Source organism: Narcine bancroftii, chromosome 1 (genome assembly GCF_036971445.1).
Source record: "Narcine bancroftii isolate sNarBan1 chromosome 1, sNarBan1.hap1, whole genome shotgun sequence".
NCBI classification, from domain to species: domain Eukaryota; kingdom Metazoa; phylum Chordata; class Chondrichthyes; order Torpediniformes; family Narcinidae; genus Narcine; species Narcine bancroftii.
The window spans coordinates 410,305,519-410,329,747 of NC_091469.1; the positions used below are offsets into that span (position 1 = coordinate 410,305,519).

The window sequence follows — 24,229 nt, forward strand, 5'->3', positions numbered from 1 at the left end:
TGTCTAATGTAAACAATGTCCACTGTCTTGCTTTCATCAATCCTCCTGATTACTTCTTTAAAAAAACAATTAAATTCATGAGACCTAATTTCCTTCATACAAAGCCATGCTGACAATTCTGATTTGATCCCTACCTTTCCAAATGCTGGTAGATTCTGTCCCTCAGAAACCCCTTCAATAACATTCCCACCACTGACGATAGACTCACTGGCCTCTAGTTCCCTGACTTGTCCTCAGAGCCCTTCTTAAACAAAGGTACAATATTGAAATTTCTCCTTTTTTCCTCAAACATTGCCATCTCCTAGAAGAAGGCTTTATTGGTACCCAGTACATGCCCTTGTCTTCTTGTGTGACGTGGTCAGCGTCACTTCTAATCCAGACCTCTGTTCAACGAATTAAGGAAGTTTACTGATTAGTAATTACCCTTACATTTGCCTGAATTTGACTCATCAGCGCCCATGGTGATAGAGTAAGGCCCTCTGTTTTGCATGGCTCAGGTGTCACTAATCCATTGCTTTATCGTGTTCCTGGTTTCAAATGGTTGTTTATATTTAATCATATTAATGCTTTCTTTGGTACACTTGCTTTGCTTGCAGGCACTGAAGATACTGAAGACAGCTGAATTTATGCCGTATATTGTATTTGTTGCCGCTCCTGAATTAGAAACACTTCGTGCCATGCACAAAGCTGTCATTGATGCTGGAATTACAACCAAACTTCTGACAGTAAGGGTTCCTCATATTTTCACAGCTTTGAATTTTGGTGTTCATAGTCTTTTATTTCATTTTCTAACCAGAGTAGAATTTTAACTGAAGCTAAATTTCCACTTACATTTATTCCTGCTAATTATAAAGGTACACTATTGAAATATGTTATTTTTTTATTTTAAAAATATTTTTATTGATTTTAATTTTAAAAAAACCTTTATACATGATTTCTAACTGATTACATATTTCAATTCAATTCATAGTATATACATCGCATATATTAATTGTAATACAGAATATAAACCATAATTATCAGGCAACATATCTTGCTCAAAACCTTGGATTCTGATGTTAAACACAAAATAAAAAGATAGAATTGAGAATCCTATATAGGGATTCATCCTATTCTATAATGTGATCATTATTAATTGTCTACTATAGCCTGGTTTTCTCTAGAACAAAAAGTGAAAAGAAGAAATATGTTATTTTGTGTTAATTTTCTAATATTTTCTCACATTCTTCATGCTTTCTTTGAACTTAATTCTACAAAGGAGACATTTGGTGCATGAATTATTTCTTTATGTATCTATTTATTTATTTGCAGGACACCGACTTGAAAAAGACAGTCGATGAAAGTGCTCGAATTCAGCGAGCATACAGCCACTACTTTGATTTGACCATTGTCAATAATAACTTGGACAAGGCTTTTCAGAAATTGCAGTCTGCAATAGAGAAACTCTTTATCGAGCCACAATGGGTCCCAGTTAACTGGGTATACTAATGCTTTGAGAATAAATCTTTTTTTCATTGTGTGAATCAGAATTGAATAACAATGTCATTTGACAACACGTCTGATGCAGAGTGAGGAAAGCTCTGTTTTATCTCATGCCTTTATATTCTTTCTAGGTTCTGTTTATAGTATACTATTTTGGCATTTTATATAAATAACTGAAGGGAAAGTGTTCTTATAAATGTAATTTATTTAAATTTTTTTCTAACTTTTTACAGATGGTGTTTGTACCCATACATGTCAAGTGAAGGAAAATAAGTTGCAAAGAAAATCTTATTTGCCTATCTAGTTTACAGACATGTATTTGTCTTAAGCTTTTTGATGCAAAGTAAAGTTTTTTTTCAAGATTTCAGATTGGTCATATAGTTAATTGTTAACTAAATCTCTATTGTATGTATCAACTGAATCTTTGCATCAGGTGATAGTTTCTGCAATAGTTGCAGATAATGCAATATTGTCACAGTGTGTTGTTGAGTTAACACAGCAGTCTATTCCTAAAGTGAAGTGAGTCCTTCTGCCATTAATTATTTATAAAGAACATATTAAACTGATACCTGGCCCTAGCAAGCCAGCCTTGAATTGTCTATTGGCATCATATAGGTTTAAATTGGATATAGGTAACCCCTGTGAATTTACTGAAGTGAAAGTAAAACATTGCTAACTTGAGTATAGTAAGTTGACAGTGACAAAAGTCTTGTTTCTGTTTATATTTTCTAAGGATGAATCATTTAAATTATCCACACTTTGAAAACATATTGCATTTGCTTGGAGGTAAATGATTTCCAATATCTCCATAGTCTGAGTCCAAGCTATTGTGACCTGCAATCCTGGATGAATTCCACCATGTCTTTTAATATCTCCCCTTTCCATTAGTTGGATTTGTGGTGGATTACTTGACCAAAATTATAACTTGTTTGTTTTCCTAGGAGGAAGTAGAAGGCAATTTGTGAGATTTGAAGTAGTTCTTTTTTTCTATTTTGAATCATTATTATCCAGATTATAATCTGGAATGTAACTGGCTAATAGTGCTCTTGCACTATTAAAAATTAAATCCAGAGCTTGTCACCCCTACATGTGATGTGTTGGTTGTTTCCTCCTGATTTATCACTGAATGTTATTCTACAGCCCATACAAACTGGTGATCTTCCAGTTACTTTAAAACTCTCCAGTAGCTATTACCTGGAAAATTACAAACCATGTCCTAGTCTTCTCACACTGTGCTGGCTGGTGTGATTCCCAAGTTCTTGGTGTAATCAGTTCCTTGAACAGGATTTTATTTCCCTAAAATAAAGATTGGCTCACATCGACCTTAAAATTGGAGGGTTTTTTAAATATTTGTAGCACTAATGTTAACTTAATCTGATTTCAAAATTGTCCTACACATGAATGCAATAGGCTGTGGCTTTGTTTTTCATTTGTATGTGATAACTCCTTAGCATATTTTCTGACTGAAATGTAAGCAAGACTGTATGCAAGGACTTGAGTCCTATGATTTTAATTATTCAGCCAATGTAAGGGGTAACTTGCGCACATATCCTCGTAATGGATAGTTTTACCAATTTCCTTTGTCAGATCAGATTGTTCTTGTGGATTAAAGAAAACAACTGCAGGTTTGTTAAAAATTAAACATTTTGTACATACTGTGTTGCTACTAGAGTGTTATGTAACTTATTGCCCATGGCTAAATCTTTAGATATTTGATTAGAAACAGATGAAAGATGATTGAAACCTTTCCATCCAATGGAGTTTACACAGAGAAATATTTTAGTATTTCAGAAATTCCAGTGTTTGTAATTTTAGGATTTTTGTTGACATTGTGATGAAGATAAAGCACAACTTGTAAGCTTCAGATAAGGATCCTAATTTTAGATCAGCCATTCTCAATGGGGGCCATACATTTCCACCTCCCACCCCCAAACAGAGCCACAGCATATTTATGGGGAGCCACAGACTGAAATTGTAAGTTTATTTTTATGTAGTTGGTAGATGTACGGAAGAAAAACTAAACTGCTTCACAGGGAAGGGGATCCATAGCCAAAAAAAAGGTTGAGAATGGCTGCCTTAGATATTTGAAAACACTTTATCAATGAATTATGATGATGTCATGGATGAGTTTATTCTGTGATGATGCTTTTTTTTGTTGACATAGATTTTGAATTGTGAACTTGTTTTATATTACTGACTTTTTAAAAATTCTCTTCCTTTCCCTTGTCTCTCTAGGTTATAGTTTTGTTGATTGTGCAGAGATTTAGGATTCTCAGCTAAGTTTGTTAATATGCATTAAACACATTCCATCCTTCAACACTAAAAATAACAGAGCTGCACATCAGAGCTACTCTTTATTCTGCAGTTGTTATTATCACAGTACATGGTCAATTTGTGGAGTATCTAACCCAGCCTATCTAAAGGTTTGTTGGAATGACACTCCTCCTTCAAGAAGAGTCAAAGGAGGAGTCAACAATACGAATGTTAAGATGAAATGCAATTAACATCCACTCTGAAATGGCTTTTATGTCAGCAAATTCATTTTGGGCTGAATGCCTAGGTGGTCTAGATACACAGGAAGTTCTATCTTGTGGATGTTGATGCTCCGGTTTGAAAATAATGTTATGGAAAGGGGAAACTCAGAAGTTGTTCTTGTTTAAACAATTATTGTATGGAGGGAAAAGGAATTGAGGAAATTCTACGATTTTTCCGTTATTTACGACATTTCCATATTTATAACATAGTTTACAAGATTATGTTTGAGAGCTAATCCCAATGTGACACATTCCTTAATGATTATTTTATTAAATGGTATTGTTGCCAGATATCAGTGATTTGGGATTTGGAGATACGAGAGGCTGCAAATACTGGAATCTGGAGCAAAAAATAATCTGCTGGAGGAACTCAACAAGTCAAGTAGTATCAGTGGGAGAAAATGGTTGACTTTTTGAGTTGGACCCGTTCATCAAGTTTGAGGATGCAGAGAAAGAAAGGATAACTGCTATAATGAAGATAGGGAGGGAGAAGTTGGACAGGGGCCAGTAGGGGATGGATGGGGTGGAAGAGGTTGGTCCCCTATTGTCCTCTGTCCGACCCATCCCAATCTGTTCTCGTTATGCTGGCTCTCTTTTCTCTGCAGTCCTAGAGATTTTAGCCTAACCGTCAACTATCCTTTATCTCCCAATGCTGCTGCTCAAGCTGCAGAGTTCCTCCAGTGTATTATTTTTGTTCTAGGGATTTGGAATCCTGGTTTATTGAGGGTCATTCTGGGATTGTCATGCTCTTTGATTTGGGACATACAATACCATGTCCTTATGGGAGGAAAACTACTAAGGCTTCAAAAAAACAGAGTTGTGCTCCAGAAAGGAAAGATGAAGTGAAAAATCAAGTGAAAATAGGAAAGAAAAACAAGAATTTGTGAAGGAAAAGTCAGGATATAAATGGATATGGCTACCTATCCATAAATTATACTTAAAAGTGCTGTAAATGAAATGCAAGTTGATGACTGAATAATTATTTTGGGAGATGGGGCAGTTTTTGGAACTGAACAATCCATGCCTCAAAAATTGAGGGATAAAATAAGAAGGGATGACATTTTATTCTCAGATTATGTACAACAAATACTGAGGGAACAAAATTTTAAGAAACCATCAGAGTAAATACTGCTCTGTTCAAGAGTGGAAGAAAGGACATGATAAAATGGTGATTCCTTTATTACTAATTCAAAGAATATTCATACAGATAATAAAATATTGGACTGAGAATATGTGATTTTAGTTTACTAGATAGCTTTCACCAAATTTTAAATTTTGTCTCTGGAATAATGAATGACCTTGAAACTGTCAGAGTGTAATTGCAAATTCAATTGGTTTACTATTCTTGTGATATTGATTAAAGTATTCTCTGCAGGAACAGGGAATGTTAAGGAATGAATTAATGGATAATACTGTGGAGTGCAGAAATTATATTGGCATGAGATTACAGGAGACCACAGGGCAATGTATAAATTGCTGAAGGAGGTGAAAGACAGTAAAAGCAAAAACAACCAAGTTTCAGCATTTTGGTAGGATAATAACAAATTGAAGTTCTATAGTTACCAGCCTTTTACCAACATCCTTTTTTTGTTAAACAGTGGCATGACATTTGTTGTCTTCCAATCTGTTTGCACCTGCCCAGACTCCAAAGTATTTTGATAAATTATATAGTAAATAACTTCAATATAACTTCTGCGATTATTATCAGTGTTCTGGGATGCATTCCATTAGGACCAGAGGACTTGTCTACCTTTAGACCCACTTGATTGCTATCTTTTTGGCCCACAACCTCTTTAGTGATAGCAATTGTATTGAGATCTACCACATTAAGGCCAGGGACTTAGAGCTAGATGTAATCAGAGAGAATGGAGGTAATTAGGCTTGTAAGAGTAGGGTTACTTAATATTCAAAAGGTCATGGAACTTTTTTTTTAAAGATGTGCATGATGCAATCCCTACCTGAATGGAAATGATTAATTTTTCTTGTCAAGCTTAGTGAAATATATTTTATTGCCTCCAACCTCAATGTTTTCCAATTCCACATTGCCCAGTGCTACCTTCTACCAAAGATCCACAAACCCAATTGTTCCAGTAGACCAGTGTTTCCACATGCTCTTGACCCCACCAAACTGGTATCATTTTACACCAACACCCCCTGCCCCCCAAAATAAGTCCAATCCCTCCGCAATACCTCACATGTTCTCCATTATTTCATCAACTTCCAATTTCCTGAACTCGACCACCTCATTTTCACAATGGACATCCAATCTCTATACATCTCCATCCCCTAGACCCAACAAGGACAGGATTCCCCTTGTCCTCACCTACCATGCCACTAGCCCCCACATCCAACATATCCTCTACAATTTCTGTCACCAGGCACATCTTCCTCTCTCTGCCTTCTGCAGGGACCGCTACCTTTGTGACTCCCTCGTCCACTCAGCCATTCCCACTGAACCCTCTCCTTTCCTCTAGCTCTCCCACTGAACCCTCTCCATTCAGAGCTAACCCCTCCTATTTCAGCAATTTCTCTTGTCCCCTCTATCTATTTTTGCCTGTAACTGTGCTCCTCCCCCTCCCCACCATTTTAATTCAGATACCTATCTGCTTTTCACTCATACTTTGATGAAAGGCTCAGGCCCAAAAGATTGGTTATGTATCTATCCTTGCTGCATAAAAAACACTGCATGATTTGCTGACTTTCTCCAGCATTTTTATGTAAATACTGCTACATAATGATAGGCAGCATGCACTCACTCTGTTTTTTTTGGATAAATTATGCTTTTAGCATTGTATTTTTTTTGCAACAAAATTGCTCCACACAGACCTTGGAGGTTTGAAAGAAGTTTGGTGGGAGTAGTTGCAGACAAGTTGATCTCCATGATTGGTAGGGCCCTGTGCAGTTTGATGGATAAGAAGTATTTTGAGCTTGTGTTGATTAGCAGAAGTGGTTTGAAAGTGCAAATAATTAAAGTATAGTACTTGTAAGGTTCCTCCTGTCTGACGCTGCATCAATAAAGCTAGTTATGGGAATAACTATGGTTGCTTTAGGAGTACGCTAGACTAATTTCCCCTGCTATATTAGTAAATTCCTGTATCTTTGTCATTAAAATGCTTCAGTCCCGTTAAGTCCAAAAATCATACAGTGTGATTCTAAGGATAGCAGGTGAATTTTCAGTGCTCTAAAAAATTTTTTCCCACCAAACATTTTCCAGCATTTAAATATTTTGAGAGTTTATTATTTGTGAAAATGACTGTCCTGTCGATAGGCCTGGTCCTGAAGTATAATGGCACTGTCTAAAATGCAAGTATTTGTAGAACATTTATTATTTTTAATAATTTATGTACATATGTTGCTGTACATTCAGTGGATTACATGATGTGTCAGTAAAATAAAGCAATGTACATCTATGCCAAATCTTGCCATATCCTTGTACTGTCCCCGATTAGACAAGAGGACAGTTGTGAAAACTGAGCTGTAGTTCACTTTGGACAGATTGGCAATCTAAGTTTAAATTTTGCCAGTCATATCAGCTTTGTACACTGGTAATGTGGAGACATCATAGTAATGAAGGAGCTTCTTAATTTTTGAGGGTTTTTCAACATTTCTGAATTTACTTAGGACAACAACTAAAAGCTGTTATTTGGGCTGGAAGCTTATGACCAGAGGTGTTCTGCAGGCATTGGTATTTTGACCCCTGTTATTTGTGATCATCACAAATGATGGATGAAGTAGGTGGGTGGAACAGCAAATTTGCAGATGATACGAAAGCCTCTTTCACACTGACACTTAAACCTAGTAATTAACCAGCAATTTACTGGTTCACATACCAGTGTGAATGCTGCCAATCCATTTTGAATAGGCGACCTGGTATGCTCAGACACATTAGTAATGTTGATGACATTCTTGCGTGCATGGAAGGTTCTTGAAGAGACAGAGCAAAAAGTGTTTTTTTAAACAGCATTCATGTGATTTTTCTGTTATAAATCCCCCCCCCCCCCCCCCACTATATGCTGGCATTGTTCATTCGCACTGAAACAAACAAAGCCGCCATTTTTCTGGGTCAGTGCCTGCATCTTTTTTTACACATCAAGCTGTATGTGACGGCATGTTACACCCACTTGTTTATCCCAAAAAAAGTATTTAAAATATTCCCCCAGTCTTCTATGCCAGATTGAAAGTAGGGTGATAATGGTGAGTAATGCTGTGGGTCCCCGCACTGGTCATTGTTGTATTGAGATAACGTCAAGTCCGTGAGAGACAAGTCTGGACACAAGGGTTTGCAATCAAACATTACTTTTATTAACACAATTAATAGAAGAGCATAGGAAAATAGAGGGAATAAAACACGCACAATGTATAAAAGAGCATGGGAAATAATGCGCAAAATAAGACACAGTTGATAAAAGATTATGGGAAAATCTACTGAAAGTATTGATCTATAGAAGTGGATTTCAAACATTTTCTTTCCACTCATACCACTTTAAGTAATCGCTTACTATCTATCATTGGCGGATGGTAACAGGCTGTCGGTGGGGGAGCGGGGCAGTAGGCTTTGGACTGTTCAAACTGAGGACAAATCCACAGACCAGCTTTCTTAAAATCTGGTACACCTAGTGACAAATCTTTGTGCTTTGTGACTCCCCTCATAATCTGGAAGACCTAGTGTCAAATATGGAATTAGGATTCATGCTTGTATGTGTTTTATTCCCACTACCACTTTGCCACACTCGTTATAAATTGCATTTGTGTGTGTTATCCCTGTTACCATTTTCCCATACCCGTCTTTTGTAAATAAAATCATTTGCTACAAAACTGTGTTCAGAGTCCTTGCTTTAGAGATGCATCAGATGTTTTCTCACTCATAATATCCACTTACACACCTTCCCCCTCCCCCCTGGAGAGTGAAGTGTAGATAATGGTATAGAACAAAGCTTTCACTGCCTGCGGTGACGTTCTGAGTAATACATCACTCAGGACATCACTGCTGGAGGTTGGCTTCCCCTTAGCTCCACGATACCGGGTTGGTAATGTGATAGGGTGCTCAGAACCAATTTTTTTCTTGATCCAGTATGAACTGCCCTACTGGTGTTTCAAAACGGGTTGTTCACTTGTCAATTTAGTAGGTTTCCCAATGTGAAAAGGCCTTATGATTGGTGGCGTTTTGGTCAGTGTAGAGTTATCAAAGAATACAAATAGATTAGTTACAGATATGGGTAGAGAAATGGCAGATGACAAGTGTGAGGTGATGCACTTTGGGGAATGTATAATTAATGCTAAGGCTCTTAAAAGCTGTGATATGGGAGTTAAGCTCCATAGCTCATTGAAAGTGGAAATGCAAGAGAGATAGTGTGGTAAAGAAGGCCTATGGTGTGCTTGGCTTCATTGGATCAGGCTTTGAGTATAAAAGTAAGGAAGTCTTGTAGTTGTACAAAATGTTGTTTCGTCCACACTTGAAATATGCAGAAATTCTGGTTATTTCATTGGAGGAAGGATGTGGAGGCTTTGGAAATGGCACAGAAGAGATTTACCAGGATATCGCTTAGTCAGTATGAGTTGGAAGAGTTTGGCAGGTAATCTTGGATTGTTTTCTCTAAAACATAGAAGGCCAAGGGGTGACCTGATAAAAGTTTGTAAATTTGAAGATTTATAATCAAAATTTTTTCCTTGAGGTAAAAGCTTCACACTTTAGGATTTGGATTTTAGATGAGGGGGAAGAAATTTAAGGGAGGTGGGCAGGACAAATGTTTTACACAGAGAGTGATAGGAGCCTGAAGCAATAGTGAAAGCAGGTATAAAAGGACCATTTAAGAGGCTTCTAGATAGAAATACAACTATGAAGGGGGTACAGGGATCTGTATCAAGTGCAAACAGCAGTTTTAGTTTGATCTGGACATTGTTCTTCATAGACACCTGCTGTATTGTTCTGTATTCTCAATGGCTTAGAATTGGATGTCAGTGTCGAGGTGTTTGCCACTAAATTGGAAACTGCCAATAAAGATCTAGTCATCTGAAGGGAACTTCCTTTTTCTGATAGTTTGCAGTTGGACTAGTGCAAGGGATCCTACGCATCGGGTAGTTATGGTGTTAAACTGGCTGAACATCTAATCAATGAAGAATTCTTGTGCAGCAAATCAGGAAGGGAAACTCGTCAATTGATTGCACTGGAGGAAAAATAATAATTGAAATCTATAGAATTCATTTTCAAATATCCCACTTTGAAACCTGAATTACAATTAAACTACAGTTGTCTTAGAATATCGTTAAAAATAAACCATAGAAGTTTATTCTGTGTTGAATGTCGGACTAGTTTGCCAGTCTCTAAACTACCATTTCATGCAGCTGATTTTTTTTTAAAAGCAACTTGCCTTGAATTTGTGAAAGGGCTAAGTCATTGAAAGCAATGTATACTTGATTTAAACTTCACTTGTGGAATATTTCAGTTTAATTAAGTAATAATGATTAATGCTTTTGGTTTGCTAGCAGGATGCCAAAATCCAGACCAATGAATTACAGAAGTGGTAAGTAATTAATGCCAATGTTTAATACTGATCATTTTCTAATGTTTAAATTTATTCATCTAATTGAACAGAGAATTAATTTTTGCCCATTGTGCAACTTGCATAGCTATTTACCTGCTCCCTCAATGCATGACTCAGATTAAAATGGCATTTCATTGCATGGTGAAATTTGTTTAGTAGCCAAAGTAAAAGTTAAATGGGCAAAACACCATAAATGCAAAGGATTTAATTACATAACAACAATTCAGTTGAATTACAAGCTACAAACATCTGTTGGACATAATACCTTGTAAAAAAATATTTGTCTTGAAAGCAGTAAGGATAACAATATCTTGGAAAATATATTTCAGGTTAACTTTGGTTATATTCTTGAATTTGATTAAATACCAAGTTCTTATGCCAAAGTAACTCTTTGTCCAGCCTTAACGACTGCACTCTGCTTGCGGCCTCTAGATTTTTGGAAGTTTTCGTACCTTTTAAAAAAAAAATCAAAAATGAACTATTAATATCAAGTTTAGAGGAAAGTTTTTTTAAACAATTAAGAGTTCTCAATTCTTCCAAGTAGTATTGCAGGTAGCAGAGTGACAACGTGCTTCAGTGCCTCAACTAAAACGTGTGCACAACTATGGTTGGGTGGCATGACTTTAGTACCTTCCAAATCAGATTAAGAATTATGCAAAGGGACAAAAGTTGCAAACCTAGCAAAACAAGCCTAACACAAACAGAAACTGAGTTTCTCCAGCAATATTGTCTATTTACTCCAATCACAGTGTCTGCAGATTTTCTTGTTTCTCTTCATCACAAACCATGTTCTCTTTGAGGCCTTAGAATCTAAGGTGAAGAATCAAAGATGAGGGATTATAGGCTTGCAAACAAAAAATTATTGGTCAATTACCATTAGATCTACAGCAAAATCAAGTCTGGAATTTATTGAATGCAAATTCAGATAGTCTTGCAAACATGCTGTTATTCCCGTATATTTTATGACTTAAAATATCAACTATGGCAGTAATTGATACCCATGTCTTGGATTCAAAAGGTTGCACATTCTAGACAATAGAGAATTTATATCTTGAAAACAAATCATCCCTGCTTTAGTGATGTTTTCAGGACCATCTCAAATTCACTGATTAATAACACATTAAATAGTTATTTTTAAACATTCTAATAATTTTGAAGCACCTTTTAATATTCAAAATATTTGCTCTTCATATTTATAATTTTATAGCAAACCTATTTTTTTTGTTCAGGCACAGTAGTAATGATCTGGAACTTTGCACAGGGCAGAGTGTTGGGAGCATGATGTGAAGAAAAATTGTGTGGACCTATAAACATGCCAGGCTACAAAGTGGAAGAATGGCTCGAAAAAAAACAGAAAATACTTAAATGATCAAGTTAGTCAATCTCTGGAAAGAAGCTATAGTAAAGTTTCCCTTGTCAAAACTGGAAAATGTATAAACAAGTTTTTTAGTTGCACAGAAGTTGGCGGAGGATAAATAGAACAAAGGTGAGACTAAATGGTTTTGAGTGAGTTGCCGGTTTGTAATTAGTAGCAGGGCTGTGCAACATATCCTCCAAGTCAGGATAAACCATCAGCAAGAGAACAAAAGTGCTGCATGGTTAGCATAGCAGTTAGCGCAGTGCTGTTACCGCGCCAGTGACTCGGGTTCAATTCTGACACTGCTTGTAAGGAGTTTGTATATTCTCCCCATGTATGTGTGGTTTCCTCCAGATACTCCATTTTCCTCCCACCCTTCAAAATATATGGGGATTGTACGCCAATTGAGTGTAATTGGGCGGCACTGGTTTGTGAGACAGAAGGGCCTGTTACCGTGCCACATGTCTAAATTTAATTTAAATTTTAAAAGCCAAAATTACAGATGGACAACCAACAAAAATGGCAGCATAATCTATTTTGACTGCCATATTAACCTATCTGCTCTAGAACAAAACTAATTTTCATTTTCCTCCAGTTCTGTCAAAAGATCTCAGATCTGGAAACTAACAATTTCTTGATCCACAAAAGTTGGAAGCACCACTGAGTATTTCCAATATTTTTTAATACACATTTCCATTTTCAGGGGTATGTCATTGACTACATTGATCAACTGAGAGCCAAGTGATTGTACAACTCTTATACAATTCATAAAACAGTCATGTGAATAGCTGCACGCACAAAAACTGGTGCGTCTTCAGACTGAAGACTTTCACCTGTGGTGAAAGTGATTATTAGCAAAATTGGAAATAAATAGTGGTCCGATTATTGAAGCCCCTGCCATAATATTATCAAATGCTTTTTGAAAATCAACATACAGTATTTATTTTGTCTTTAAATAAACATGGTTAAACGATTTTTTTAAATGATGATGCATTAGATTAACATTTAGTCGTTTCAGTCACATCTCACCATGAAATCCTGCGCAATTATTTAAGGCACTACCAAGGAAGATAAAAACTTTCAGCCTGTTTTGTTTTTAGATAAAGCAGATTAAGTTTTCCATTGATTAATTAAAATTGATAAGAGGAATGAAATGCAATGTGAACAGGGAATCAAAACAATGCCAAGGGCCAAAATATGCCAAACTCCTGAAACTGGCATACTTTAAAAAGTGCCCCGATGATTAAAACATTTTTTTAATGTATTAATTCTATTACTTAAAGGTAGAGATGCGAGGACAATTAGTGGCACAATCAATGTATTTCAAGTCTTATTGAATTACTTGTTAAATGTATATCAGTGTAAATGATTCCCACTGTGATGCTACATTGTATCGTCTCCAAAATGAGCTAAGTTACAATTTTCTGGAATGCAATTCTGACGATGCTTCACATTTTATGGACTTCTGGATAGCTTTTGCACTTGAACAACTTGTTTGAAATTATTGTATACTTTAATCAGCTTTATTGCATCTTTTACCTTGTCATAAAAAAGATGCAGGGGCAAATTAAAATCTGTAAGTCCCATATGTAACAAGCTAAGTTTGTTACTAATTATTCAGTAATGGTATATGTCAAAATTTTTGGTATTAGAATTTGTTTTAAATACTGCAAAATACTATTTCTGCACTAAACTGAAGTTTACGACACAGGTTTTCATTTCTTAAGTAAACAGTGGAACCCCGTTATAATGTGATAGTTGGGGTCCAAAAAAATCACCACAAAAAAAAAGCAGAATTGTGCCAAATTGGGGTTTCACTGTGTACAATACATACACACATCAATTGTAGCAGAATTCCCCCACCCTGTTCGTGGCAGCACTCACCCCCCCCCAACATTTGCAGCAGCACACATTCCCTTCCCCCTCCCGCAACACACGCACAACCCCTCTGTTCGTGGCAGCAATCACTCCCCCTCCCGCAACACACGCACAACCCCTCTGTTCGTGGCAGTACACCCTCCCGTTCATGTGATGAATTCTCCACCAAGATATATATTACTGTACTTACCTTAATCATTTAGAGGTGCCACTTCTAAACACCCACTGCGGTACTACATCTTTTAAAATGGGCTCACTTAATGTCCCATTTTTTAAAAATGGAACGCGAATGTTAAGTAGCAAATACCTTGTATATATCAGGGTCCAATGACTCATCATGTTATATCCGAATTCTCATTAAATCAGGGTTCCATTGTATCATTCCACAGTTAGATGCTACAACACGAGTCTCGTGACCAACAATGTGTATATTAAGTCACATTTTCAGGGTCCGGATGAGTTAGGCCTGAGACATCCTCCCCTACGTGGTTAAACAGCCTAATACTATATTCATGATAATTGTTTATTTGGAAAAAAAAAATGCTCTGGTTAGTGTTGTTTTAGATTGGCCTTGTTTGGGTTGATTTCCATTTTATGCCTGAGCAAACCATTCCAGCAAATGGAACAGTTGTATGGAACAGGTGTTTAGCTTTAATTAGCCACAATTTCTACTCACATTTCAGTGAAGTTACGCCATTCATGTGGACTGATGGAGGGTCTTGTACTTTCAAGTGCCGTTAGCAAGTGTGATTGGCAAATAAGTTGTGAACTATTGATGGGTCCTGGTTGATTGTGAGAAGTGCTCTCCTGGAAGAGATGAACGTGGAATCGAAATTTAGATAATTTACATACCAAACTGCACACTGCTTTTAAACTTGTTACTAGTTCAAACCAAGATTAGGGTTAGGGTTAGGTTAAACATCGGAAACCTTGCAGATGCAAGGAGTGGTTTGGATAAGATAGATTGGGAAGCTTCATTTAAAATTCAATGGGAGTGGTCAATGTTCATTGAATGAATGCAGGATCTACAACATTTTACATTTGCCTGGCAAAGATACTAAAGGAAATAATTGGATGATACTGAATCAAGAAAACACTACAAGATTGCTAGACAAAGCAGGAAACCTGAGAAATAGAATTAAGTCAAAGGCCATAGAAATTGAAAAAACAAAAATTAAGACCTGTAGCGGCAGCTACACTGGTCCTGAGAGAACACACACAACCAAACGGGTTGAGCTCAGTGAGCAGACTAGCTGCTGGGCTCCACTTAAACTCCCAGCCCGGACCTGCCTGAGAACCGCACTGGAGGGCGCTGACGTCACCCGGGCGTCCGTGGTCCCCCAGCGTAGGCTTCTGAGCCCCGTGCTGGAAGGAAAAACCCCGACGGTGCCATTTTGGGCGGCTGCCCCACTGCGTGACTTACAAGCGGGGCTGGTTCGCCTGCCTAGTGGTGAGCCGCCACAGACCATTAATTTGGAGCGAACACAAGTGGATTCAAAAATCTTCTACTATATTTTACACTTGTGCATGTCCCATAGTCACTAAACAAGCAAATTAATAACAAGAACAAAGAAATGGCAGAGTAATTAAACAGTCAAACCACAGAGAAGGCTTCTTTGGCTAACTCAGTCCATACCAATAGCACCCATTTACACTAATCACATTTTATTCTCCCCACATTCACATCAGCTCCACCCAGATTTTACTATTCATCTGCATCTCATTAGGGTGTGAGTTAAATAAAATAATCCTGTGTAATGTCATACATTCACTGGGAGAACCACAGTAACAGCAATGCACAGCTATGCCGTCGTGGGTCAGTCGCGTGAAAGGCACCAGTGCTCAGCATTATGGTGCTCGACATTCTGCTGCTGACTGATGGACTGTGGTCTTTCCTTTAGGAACTCCAGAATCCAGTTACAGACTGGTGTTAAGTCCCAGCGAGGGCAATTTCTCCACCAGCCTCTGGGGAGTGCTGAGCTGCAGTCAATGAATAGCATTCTAGTACTCCAGGTGGGGTCAGGACAGACTGGAGGGACAAGCAATAAAATTATTAATTGAACAGTTCATCTTTAGTTGAAATGAAATAGGCCCAGTGACTCTGGGAGGTGCGCTTTGAGGCGTTCCCTCACCAGTGCTCGCATTTCATAATGGTGTAAGCCTGTTGCTATAGTCTTCTTTGGTACCAGGATGATGATGGCTGTCTTAAAACCCACGGGGATGTCAGCAGACAATGTATGCAGATTGCTCAGTATTATACATCTGGTGCAAACAAGAGATGACTTGAGTGTTGCCATAGTTCTAGAAGTAGAGAAAGCCTTTGACAGACTGAAGTGGGACATTTTATTCGAAGTGCTGGAAAAATTTGGACTAGGACAAACATTTATTAATTGGGTTAGAGCTCTATATTCTAAGCCTAAAGCAAAAGTAATAACTAATAGATAAATCTCATCAGCATTCCCACTGTCGAGATCTAGTAGACAAGGTTGTCCATGATCTCCAGCTCTTTTCCTCCTGGCTATTGAACTGTTAACAGAATTCATCCATCTAGATCCAAATATAAAGGGTTTCAGGATCAATCAGGAAGAACATAAAATCAATTTATTTGCTGATGATGATCTTATATATCAGACAGAACTAGTTAACATTTTAAAACTGCAGTCTAAATTGGAAGATTTGGGGATGTGGATCCAGATACTTCTTTACCTGCAATTCAAGAATGTTTAGAAATTTATGGCCAATTATCTGGTTACAAAGTAAATTGGGCTAAAAGTGAAATTTTGCCAATTTGTAAAGATGATTATTCAGTATATAAAAATATTACAAATTTGAAGTGGACTACACAAATTAAATATTTAGGAATTAATGTTAATACGGAATTTCAAGAATTATATTCAATTAATTATTTTCCTTTAATAAAAAGGATTAAATTAGATTTGATTAGGTGGAGAGATCTACCTTTGGGTTTACTAGGGAGGATTAATACTATAAAAATGAATATTTTTCCTAGAATACAATATTTGTTTCAATCAATTCCTTTTTTTAAAAAAAAAGGTTTTTTTTTTAAGGACTTATATAAAGCGATTAGAGAATTCTTATGGAAGGGAAAATTTCCGAGAGTAGCAATGAGAAAATTGATGTGGGATTTTCAATTTGGAGGTTTAAGATTACCGAATTTTCAGCATTATTATGAAGCAGCTCAATTCAAATTTCTTAGTGCATTATGAATATGGATGACCCACCTAGTTGGGTAAAGATAGAAATGGTGGTTATTTTAGAAAAATTTCCTCATGAGTTTTTGTTTCGATGGAATAAAAATTTATTACGAACTGATGATGTACCAATATTGAAACATTTATTGAATTTATGGACAAGTAAACAAAAAATTGGGACTTAAAAATATATATTCTGGAAGATTGCCATTATATAATAATCAACTTGTTCCTTTTACGGTCTCCAATGCCACTTTGAAACAATGGGAAAAGAAGGGAATAAAAAAATTATCTGATTGTTTTTCTGATGGTTGTTTTTGTTCCTTTGACAAATTACAAAGGAAATATGGTATTAGTGCAAATTCTATATTTGTATATTATCAATTAAGATCTTTTGTAAAACAGTTATGTGGTCGACATATGATTTTATTGCCTGAATCTAGTTTTGAAGAATATGTACTTTCAATACCAAAAAAGGGATATATATCTGATTTGTATTGTATTTTACAAGAAATTGATAGTAAAAAAGACTGGGATAAAGATAAGTTGAAATGGGAAAAAGATTTAGGACATAAAATAGCTGAAGAAGCTTAGATGGAAATTTGTCAGAATAGTATTCGGAAATTAATTAATGCTAGACTAGCGATGATTAATTATAATTTTATTCATCAGCTATATTTAACCCCGGAAAAATTTAAAAAATTTGGTCTTAGTAAGTTGGATTCTTGTTTTCGATGTGATCAGATGGCCAATACTTTTTTGCATACTGTTTGGCTTTGTGATCGATTGCAACAGTTTTGGAAAGGTATTCAATCTATTTTTAACAGTGTATATAATATGCATCTTGTATTAGATCCCAATATATTTTTATTAGGGAACATGCAATCATTAATTGATTTAGGTTTAGAGGATTATCAGATTTCCTTTATCTATTTAGCTTTAGTCGTGGCTAAGAAATGTATAGCACTTACTTGGAAAGATAGAAATATATTAACTTTAGATAAGTGGTATTTGGAAATGAAATTTTGTTTGACTATGGAAAGGATATATTTTTCAATTCAGGATAAGATGTCTTTTTATAAGTTAAAGTGGACTCCGTTTGCTAATTATATGCATTTAAGTTTGATTTAAATATATGTTTAAGCGTGATATTTTAGTATTGACAATTTTTTTTTGTTGTTAGAATTTTTTTTAAGTTAAGTTTTATCTCTTTTTTTGTACGTGGGTATTTTTTTCCATATATAATATTGTTAATTCTATTAACTCTTCACTCTTTATTTTTTTTGGGGGGGGAAGGGTTGGACTAATTTTAAGTTAGACTATTAATATTGTGTTACAATTAACGGGGAGGGGGGGTTATTTTGTGTAGTTTTCTGATGTAATATTGTAATCATACCATTTTAATTTTTTTTTATTTTTCTTTAAATGTAATTCTCTATTGTATTCATGTTATAAAATTTTAAATAAATTCTTCAAAAAAAAAGGAAGATTTGGGGATTATATTGAGTTATAAATTCAATCACGACAAGAGCGAAGTTATGCCACTCACAGGTGGGAATTGATATAAATTTTCAATCTAACTGGCTGCTCAATGGGATTAAATATTTAGGATTTAAGGTAGATAACAATCTGCAGAATTTATACAAGTTGAATTATCTTCCCTTGCTTCAGAAAATTGAGGATGATCTTAATAAATGGGTGATCCTCCCAATAACTTTGCTTGGAAGGGTCAACTGTATTAAAATGAATGTGCTGCCTAAAGTACAATTTTTATTTTAAAGTTTGCCTGCTCCTATACCTCAGAGATCCTTTCAAAATCTTAATAAATGCATCAGGAAGTTTCTGCCGAAAGGTAAGCCTTCCAGAATCTCTATTTATAAATGAACTTGGAATTATGAATTTGGAGGATTAACACTACTGGATTTCCAATAAATATTTTTGGGAACTCAATTAAAGTTTGTCACCTCCCTCTTTTACAGAGGAGACCAGTCTTCATGGGTAAAATTGGAGTTGCATCAAGTTGGTGAGAGGATAGCTGAAAACCTTGTATATAAATGGAATGCTCAATTATTATCTTCCCCTAAAGAAGCCCCCCTATTAAAGCTATAAAGTACCCCTGACTCAAAATATATTAATTCCATTAACGATTGAGAATAAAATCCTGGACACCTGGTCTGAGAGAGTGGTCAAGTGTATTGAGGATTGTTATGAACAGGGACAATTTATGACATTTGAGCAAATTAGGAATAAATAATGGAGTTTTAAATACATCTTTTTTTTGCTATCTTCAATTAAGATCTTATTTAAGGGGCAAATAACCTTACCACAGTGTAGCAAAATAACGATCCTGGTTCGAAAGGGGAGCACAAAATATTTATTTCTAAAATGTATTCCTTACTTCAGGCGGTAACCCCTAAACAAAGGCTTGATAAATAAAGACAAAGGTGGGAATCACGTTTGGGTATAGAAATTGATCCATTTTGCTGGTCTGACATGTCAGGACATCATGATTAACAGGATTAATGTATCAGCTAGTGCAATACAACTTCTTGCACCAGCTAAACCTTAATCCACAAAAGTTACATAAATTGAAATCGGAAATATCAGACCAATGTTTTTGATGTGGGTACTTTCTAGCATTCAACTTGGTCATGCCCTAAAGTGAGGCCTTTCTGGGAACATTTGGGTAATCTCCTGGAAAAAAAAAGACTGGAATTGATACCCTCAGGCACCTGAATTATTTTTATTGGGGAATTTAAAAGATGTAAGACCGAAAATGAGGCTGTCAAAATATCAATTAAAATAAGTTAAGCTCACTTTAGCAGTGGCCAAGTTACTTGGAAATCTGAATCCCAACAAGGTTTATTTAGCCCGCTGGAAGATAGAAATGCATAAATATTTTCCTCTGGAGAAGATCAGCTCTAACCTCAAAAACAGGTATGATGTATTTTCAAGAATTTATACCTAAGGTACATCAGGATAAATATTTAACGATTCCTCACTCCTGTCTCTTCCCCCTGGTGCTCACAGCACCAAGGAACTGAGATAAGTCAGGTTATTTTCCCCTTGATGGGAATGGGTTTATCCTAGGTGGTCAATGTTATTCTCTCTTTTCTTATTTTTTTTTCTTTCTTCTTGTTCCTTTTTCTCTATTATCTTTCTCTTTTTGGTTCAACATGGACATTGAATATGCATTTTTGTAGTATTATTATAATTTCTTTCTAATAATTGAATCACATGTTGACTCTTTATTCTCACTTTCTTTAATATCGACCTGCAGATCGATATTTTTATTATTTTGTTAAAATTATAGATATTGATATTTATCTTTTTGATTATTCTTCATTTTGTTATTGAACAAAAAAATCTTTTAGATAAAATAAAGCCCATGGGAATGTTGGACAGCTGCAGCAACACGTTGAAGATGACTCAAAGGACCCCTGTCAGTTGGTCTGTGCAGTCTTTCAGTATCCGAGCAGGTATGTTGTTTTGTCGCATTGTCATGTGTAAGTTCATCCTGAATAGGTTGAGTGAACTTGGGTCTTTTCTCCTTGGAGTGACGGAGGATGGAGGTGTACAAAATGATGAGAGGCATTAATCGTGTGGATGGCCAGAGGCTTTTTCCCCAAGGCTGAAATGGCGAACATGAGGGAGCATGTATTTAAGATGCTTGGGAATAAGTTCAGATTTGTGGGTGTATGGAATGTGCTGCCAGCAACTGGCAGAGGCAGGTACAATAGGATATTTTAAGAGACTATTAGGTAAAATACATGGAACTGAGAAAAATGGAGGGTTATGCAGTAGGGAAATTCCAGGCAATTGGAGTAGGTTATTAGTTTGGAACAACACTATGGGGCAAATGGCCTGTACTGTGCTGTAAATTTCTATGTTCTAATACTATTTGCACAAGTGTCTAAACTTTTGTTGAGGATAAAGTGTGTCTCAAAGTGAGAGAATTTATACTAAATCATTATTTTTTTTAAAATAAGCATCATTTTTTAAACATTATATTTAAAAAATTAAATCACATCAAAAAGTACATATAAATAAATTACTTGAATATTTTCAACCTTCCCAACTTTCCTAATTAATGATTATAAAAGGATAAATTGTGTGCATATGTGTGTCTGTGTATGTATATCTATATAATATATAAAGATAGTTTAAAAATAATATGTAAATAGATAATACAGGAGAATGTCAATCTAAAAATATAAATCTGAATATAAATTGATTTAATTGTGGAGTACAGGTTCACCATTCAGACCAAGATATTCAGTGATCTTTAAATTTTTAAACTAACACTTTTTGTATATGGGCTCCATGTTTTCAAAAAGAAATGATACTTCTTACATAAATTATAAGTAATTTTTTCAAGTGGAATATATGAATGCAGTTCTGCATGCCATCCCACTAACCCTAAATCCTAAATCTACATTAGATTTCCATTAAGTTTCTTTGAAACAGTGATTCATAAGAATTCTATTTGGTACATAGTTAATCCAAATTTAATACAAGTATTTTTTAATATATCCTAGCAAAAACATCATAGGATCCATTGGGAGTGTAACTCCTGAAATTTTTTTTTAAATTTCAGTCCAAAACGTATATACTTTTGGACAAAGCCAAGTAGAATGCATAAAAGAACCTTCTTTATTACCTATAAAACATAAATCTGATAATGTTGAATTAAATTTCTTAGGTGTTAAGTATAAATGATGTAAAAAATTGTACTAGCCTATACCTAACCTTAATAATTTTAGTCATACTTTGTTTATATATCTCTTTCCAATGATTTTCATCTATTTTAACATTCAAATCAGATTCCCATTTTAATCTTGATTTATGAATTCCCAATTTTCAATCTTTTTTTCTGAAGTATTTCTGAAATACATTTATTAATACCTCCATTAGTTATTAATACTTCCAATTCATTCTGTCTAGGTAAAATTAAATTATGACCTAATGTTTTAATTAAAAAAGCTATTACTCAATAAAAAAGTGTATTATTTGGTATGTTAAACTTCTCTTTCATTCTTTGAAAAGTAATAAATTTGATGACCAAAGCAATCATCTACTATTTTAATCCTTTTTGGAAACCAAATTTTAAAATGTTGATTATTCATAGAAAATTGAAGTTTATTTTGATATAAAGGCATTTTACGAGAAATTAAACCTTTTCCTCCTATTTTATAATCAACTTTATTCCAAATTTCTATCAGCTGTTTTAAAATAAATGAACCTTTAGCTCCTATTAATAATATAGGATTCCATTTATAAATAAACTTCCTTTCAATCTTCTTCTATATTATGTAATTCTATTCTAATCCAAGCTAAAGATTTTTCTGAATCAAACATTCCATCAATAAATTTCAATTGAGCTGCCTTATAGTAATTTTGAAAATGAGATCACTGTAAACCTCCTAATTCATATTTCCATGTTCACTTTTACATACCAACATGAGCTAATTTCCCTTTTCTTAAAAATTTCCTAATAATCAAATTTAAATCTTTTAAAATTTTTTGATGAATCCCATATGGAATTGGTTGAAAAAGATGATGAATTCTTGGGAAAACGTTCATTTTACTACAATCTACTCTTCCTTTTCAAGTAATAGGTAAATCCTTCCAGCTTTCTAAATCATTTTTAATCTTACTAAATAGAGATAAATAATTTAATTTATACAGGTTATTTAGATTTTTATTTATCTTTATTCCTAAATATTTAATTACACCATCAGACCATTTAAATTGTGTAGCATCTTTACATTTAGTATAACCTCCATTTGTTAAAGACATAATTTCACTTTTATCAGAATTAATTTTATAACCAGATATTTCACCATAGTCATTCAATCTTACCGATAATTTTCTTATGAGTTTATTGGATTTGTCATTTTCCAATTTTAATACCTACAATATTAATATCTTGTCTAATTAGTTCTGCTAAAGGTTCAATTGCTAAAATAAATAACAAAGGAGATACGGGACATACTTGTCTCGTTGATGAAATTTGTCCATTAGTTACCACCTTAGCGGAAGGATTTTTATACAAAGTTTTAATCCAATCAATAAATATAGATCCAAAACCAAATGTTTCTAAAACTTTAAATAAATAACTCCATTCTAATCTATCAAAAGCTTTTTCAGCATCTAAGTTTAATACTAATGCCAATTCTTCTTTTTTTTGAGCTATATTCTTAAACTAATCAATCTAACAATATTATCAGCTGAATGTCAGTTTTTAATAAAACCAGACTGATCTGGATTTATTACATCCAGTATCTTGCCATTCTGTTTGCTAAAATGAAATTGGTCTATATAATTCTGTTTCAATAAACCTCTAACTTTTTTAGGTATTACAGTTATTGCATTTGAAAAGATTTCCAGTAGAGAATGGGATTCCGTTATTTGTTTAATACCTCCATATAAGGAGGTATCAATAAATCTTTAAACTTATAAAATTCTGGAGGAAAACTGTTGTTCCCTTGTGATTTTCCTCTTGTTAATGAATTAAGAGCATTATTTACTTCTCTCATCATAAATAATGCATCTAAATCTTTTCTACTCTATTTAATCTAGTCAATTTAATTTTAGACAAAAAAATTCATCTTTATCAACGAGATGTATACAAATTTCATTTATTTCTTGGGGTTTATGTTAGCTTTTTTGAATTCCTTTTTATAGCATTTATTGTTCTTGAAATTTGTTCTGTCTTTAATTGCCATGCTAAAACTTTGAGATCTTTCCCCCAGTTCATAATATTTCCATTTAGATTTTTCAATTACTGTTTCCATTTTATATGTTTGTATTGAATTATAATACTTATTAATTAAATTTTTCTATTTTCCTCACATACAATTTTTGTAAATCTTTTTCCCAAAGTCTCTTTCCAAATTATCTAATTTCATTACATATTCCTTTTTAATTTTTGCTGAATAACACTATTTGACTTCTTAAATAAGCTTTTTAAAACTTCCCATAATATGAATTTATTATTAATTGATTTAGAATTAATTTGTAAAAATACTTGCATTTTTCTTATATAGTTACAGAAATCTACTCTTTTTAATAATGATTAATTAAATCTCCATCTGTATACCGTTCTTTTTCTGGAATTATACAAGACATCAAAAGAGGTGAATGATCAGAAATTATTTTAGCTTTAATATTGTGCTTGGGTTACTTTTCCTTCTAATTATGCTAACAAAAACATATCTAAAA

General features: G+C 34.6%; 2 protein-coding genes across 17 annotated transcripts in view; one reads left to right on the forward strand and one right to left on the reverse strand.

The window, feature by feature from the left end:
• The window catches only part of pals2b (protein associated with LIN7 2, MAGUK p55 family member b), a 158,799-nt gene extending 149,968 nt beyond the window's left edge, over nucleotides 1-8,831 (forward strand). For all 14 annotated transcript variants that reach the window (XM_069913928.1, XM_069913931.1, XM_069913927.1 and 11 more), the window contains 2 exons: nucleotides 597-725; nucleotides 1,312-8,831. In XM_069913928.1, coding sequence (XP_069770029.1) covers nucleotides 597-725; nucleotides 1,312-1,488 — 306 coding nt within the window. In that variant the 3' untranslated portion in view covers nucleotides 1,489-8,831. The remainder of the gene's footprint in view (nucleotides 1-596; nucleotides 726-1,311) is intronic.
• Nucleotides 8,296-24,229, reverse strand: part of pex1 (peroxisomal biogenesis factor 1) — a 105,701-nt gene continuing 89,767 nt past the window's right edge. For all 3 annotated transcript variants that reach the window (XM_069913921.1, XM_069913922.1, XM_069913923.1), the window contains 2 exons: nucleotides 14,470-14,600; nucleotides 8,296-11,010 (listed from right to left, as the gene is read on the reverse strand). In XM_069913921.1, coding sequence (XP_069770022.1) covers nucleotides 10,932-11,010; nucleotides 14,470-14,600 — 210 coding nt within the window. In that variant the 3' untranslated portion in view covers nucleotides 8,296-10,931. The remainder of the gene's footprint in view (nucleotides 11,011-14,469; nucleotides 14,601-24,229) is intronic.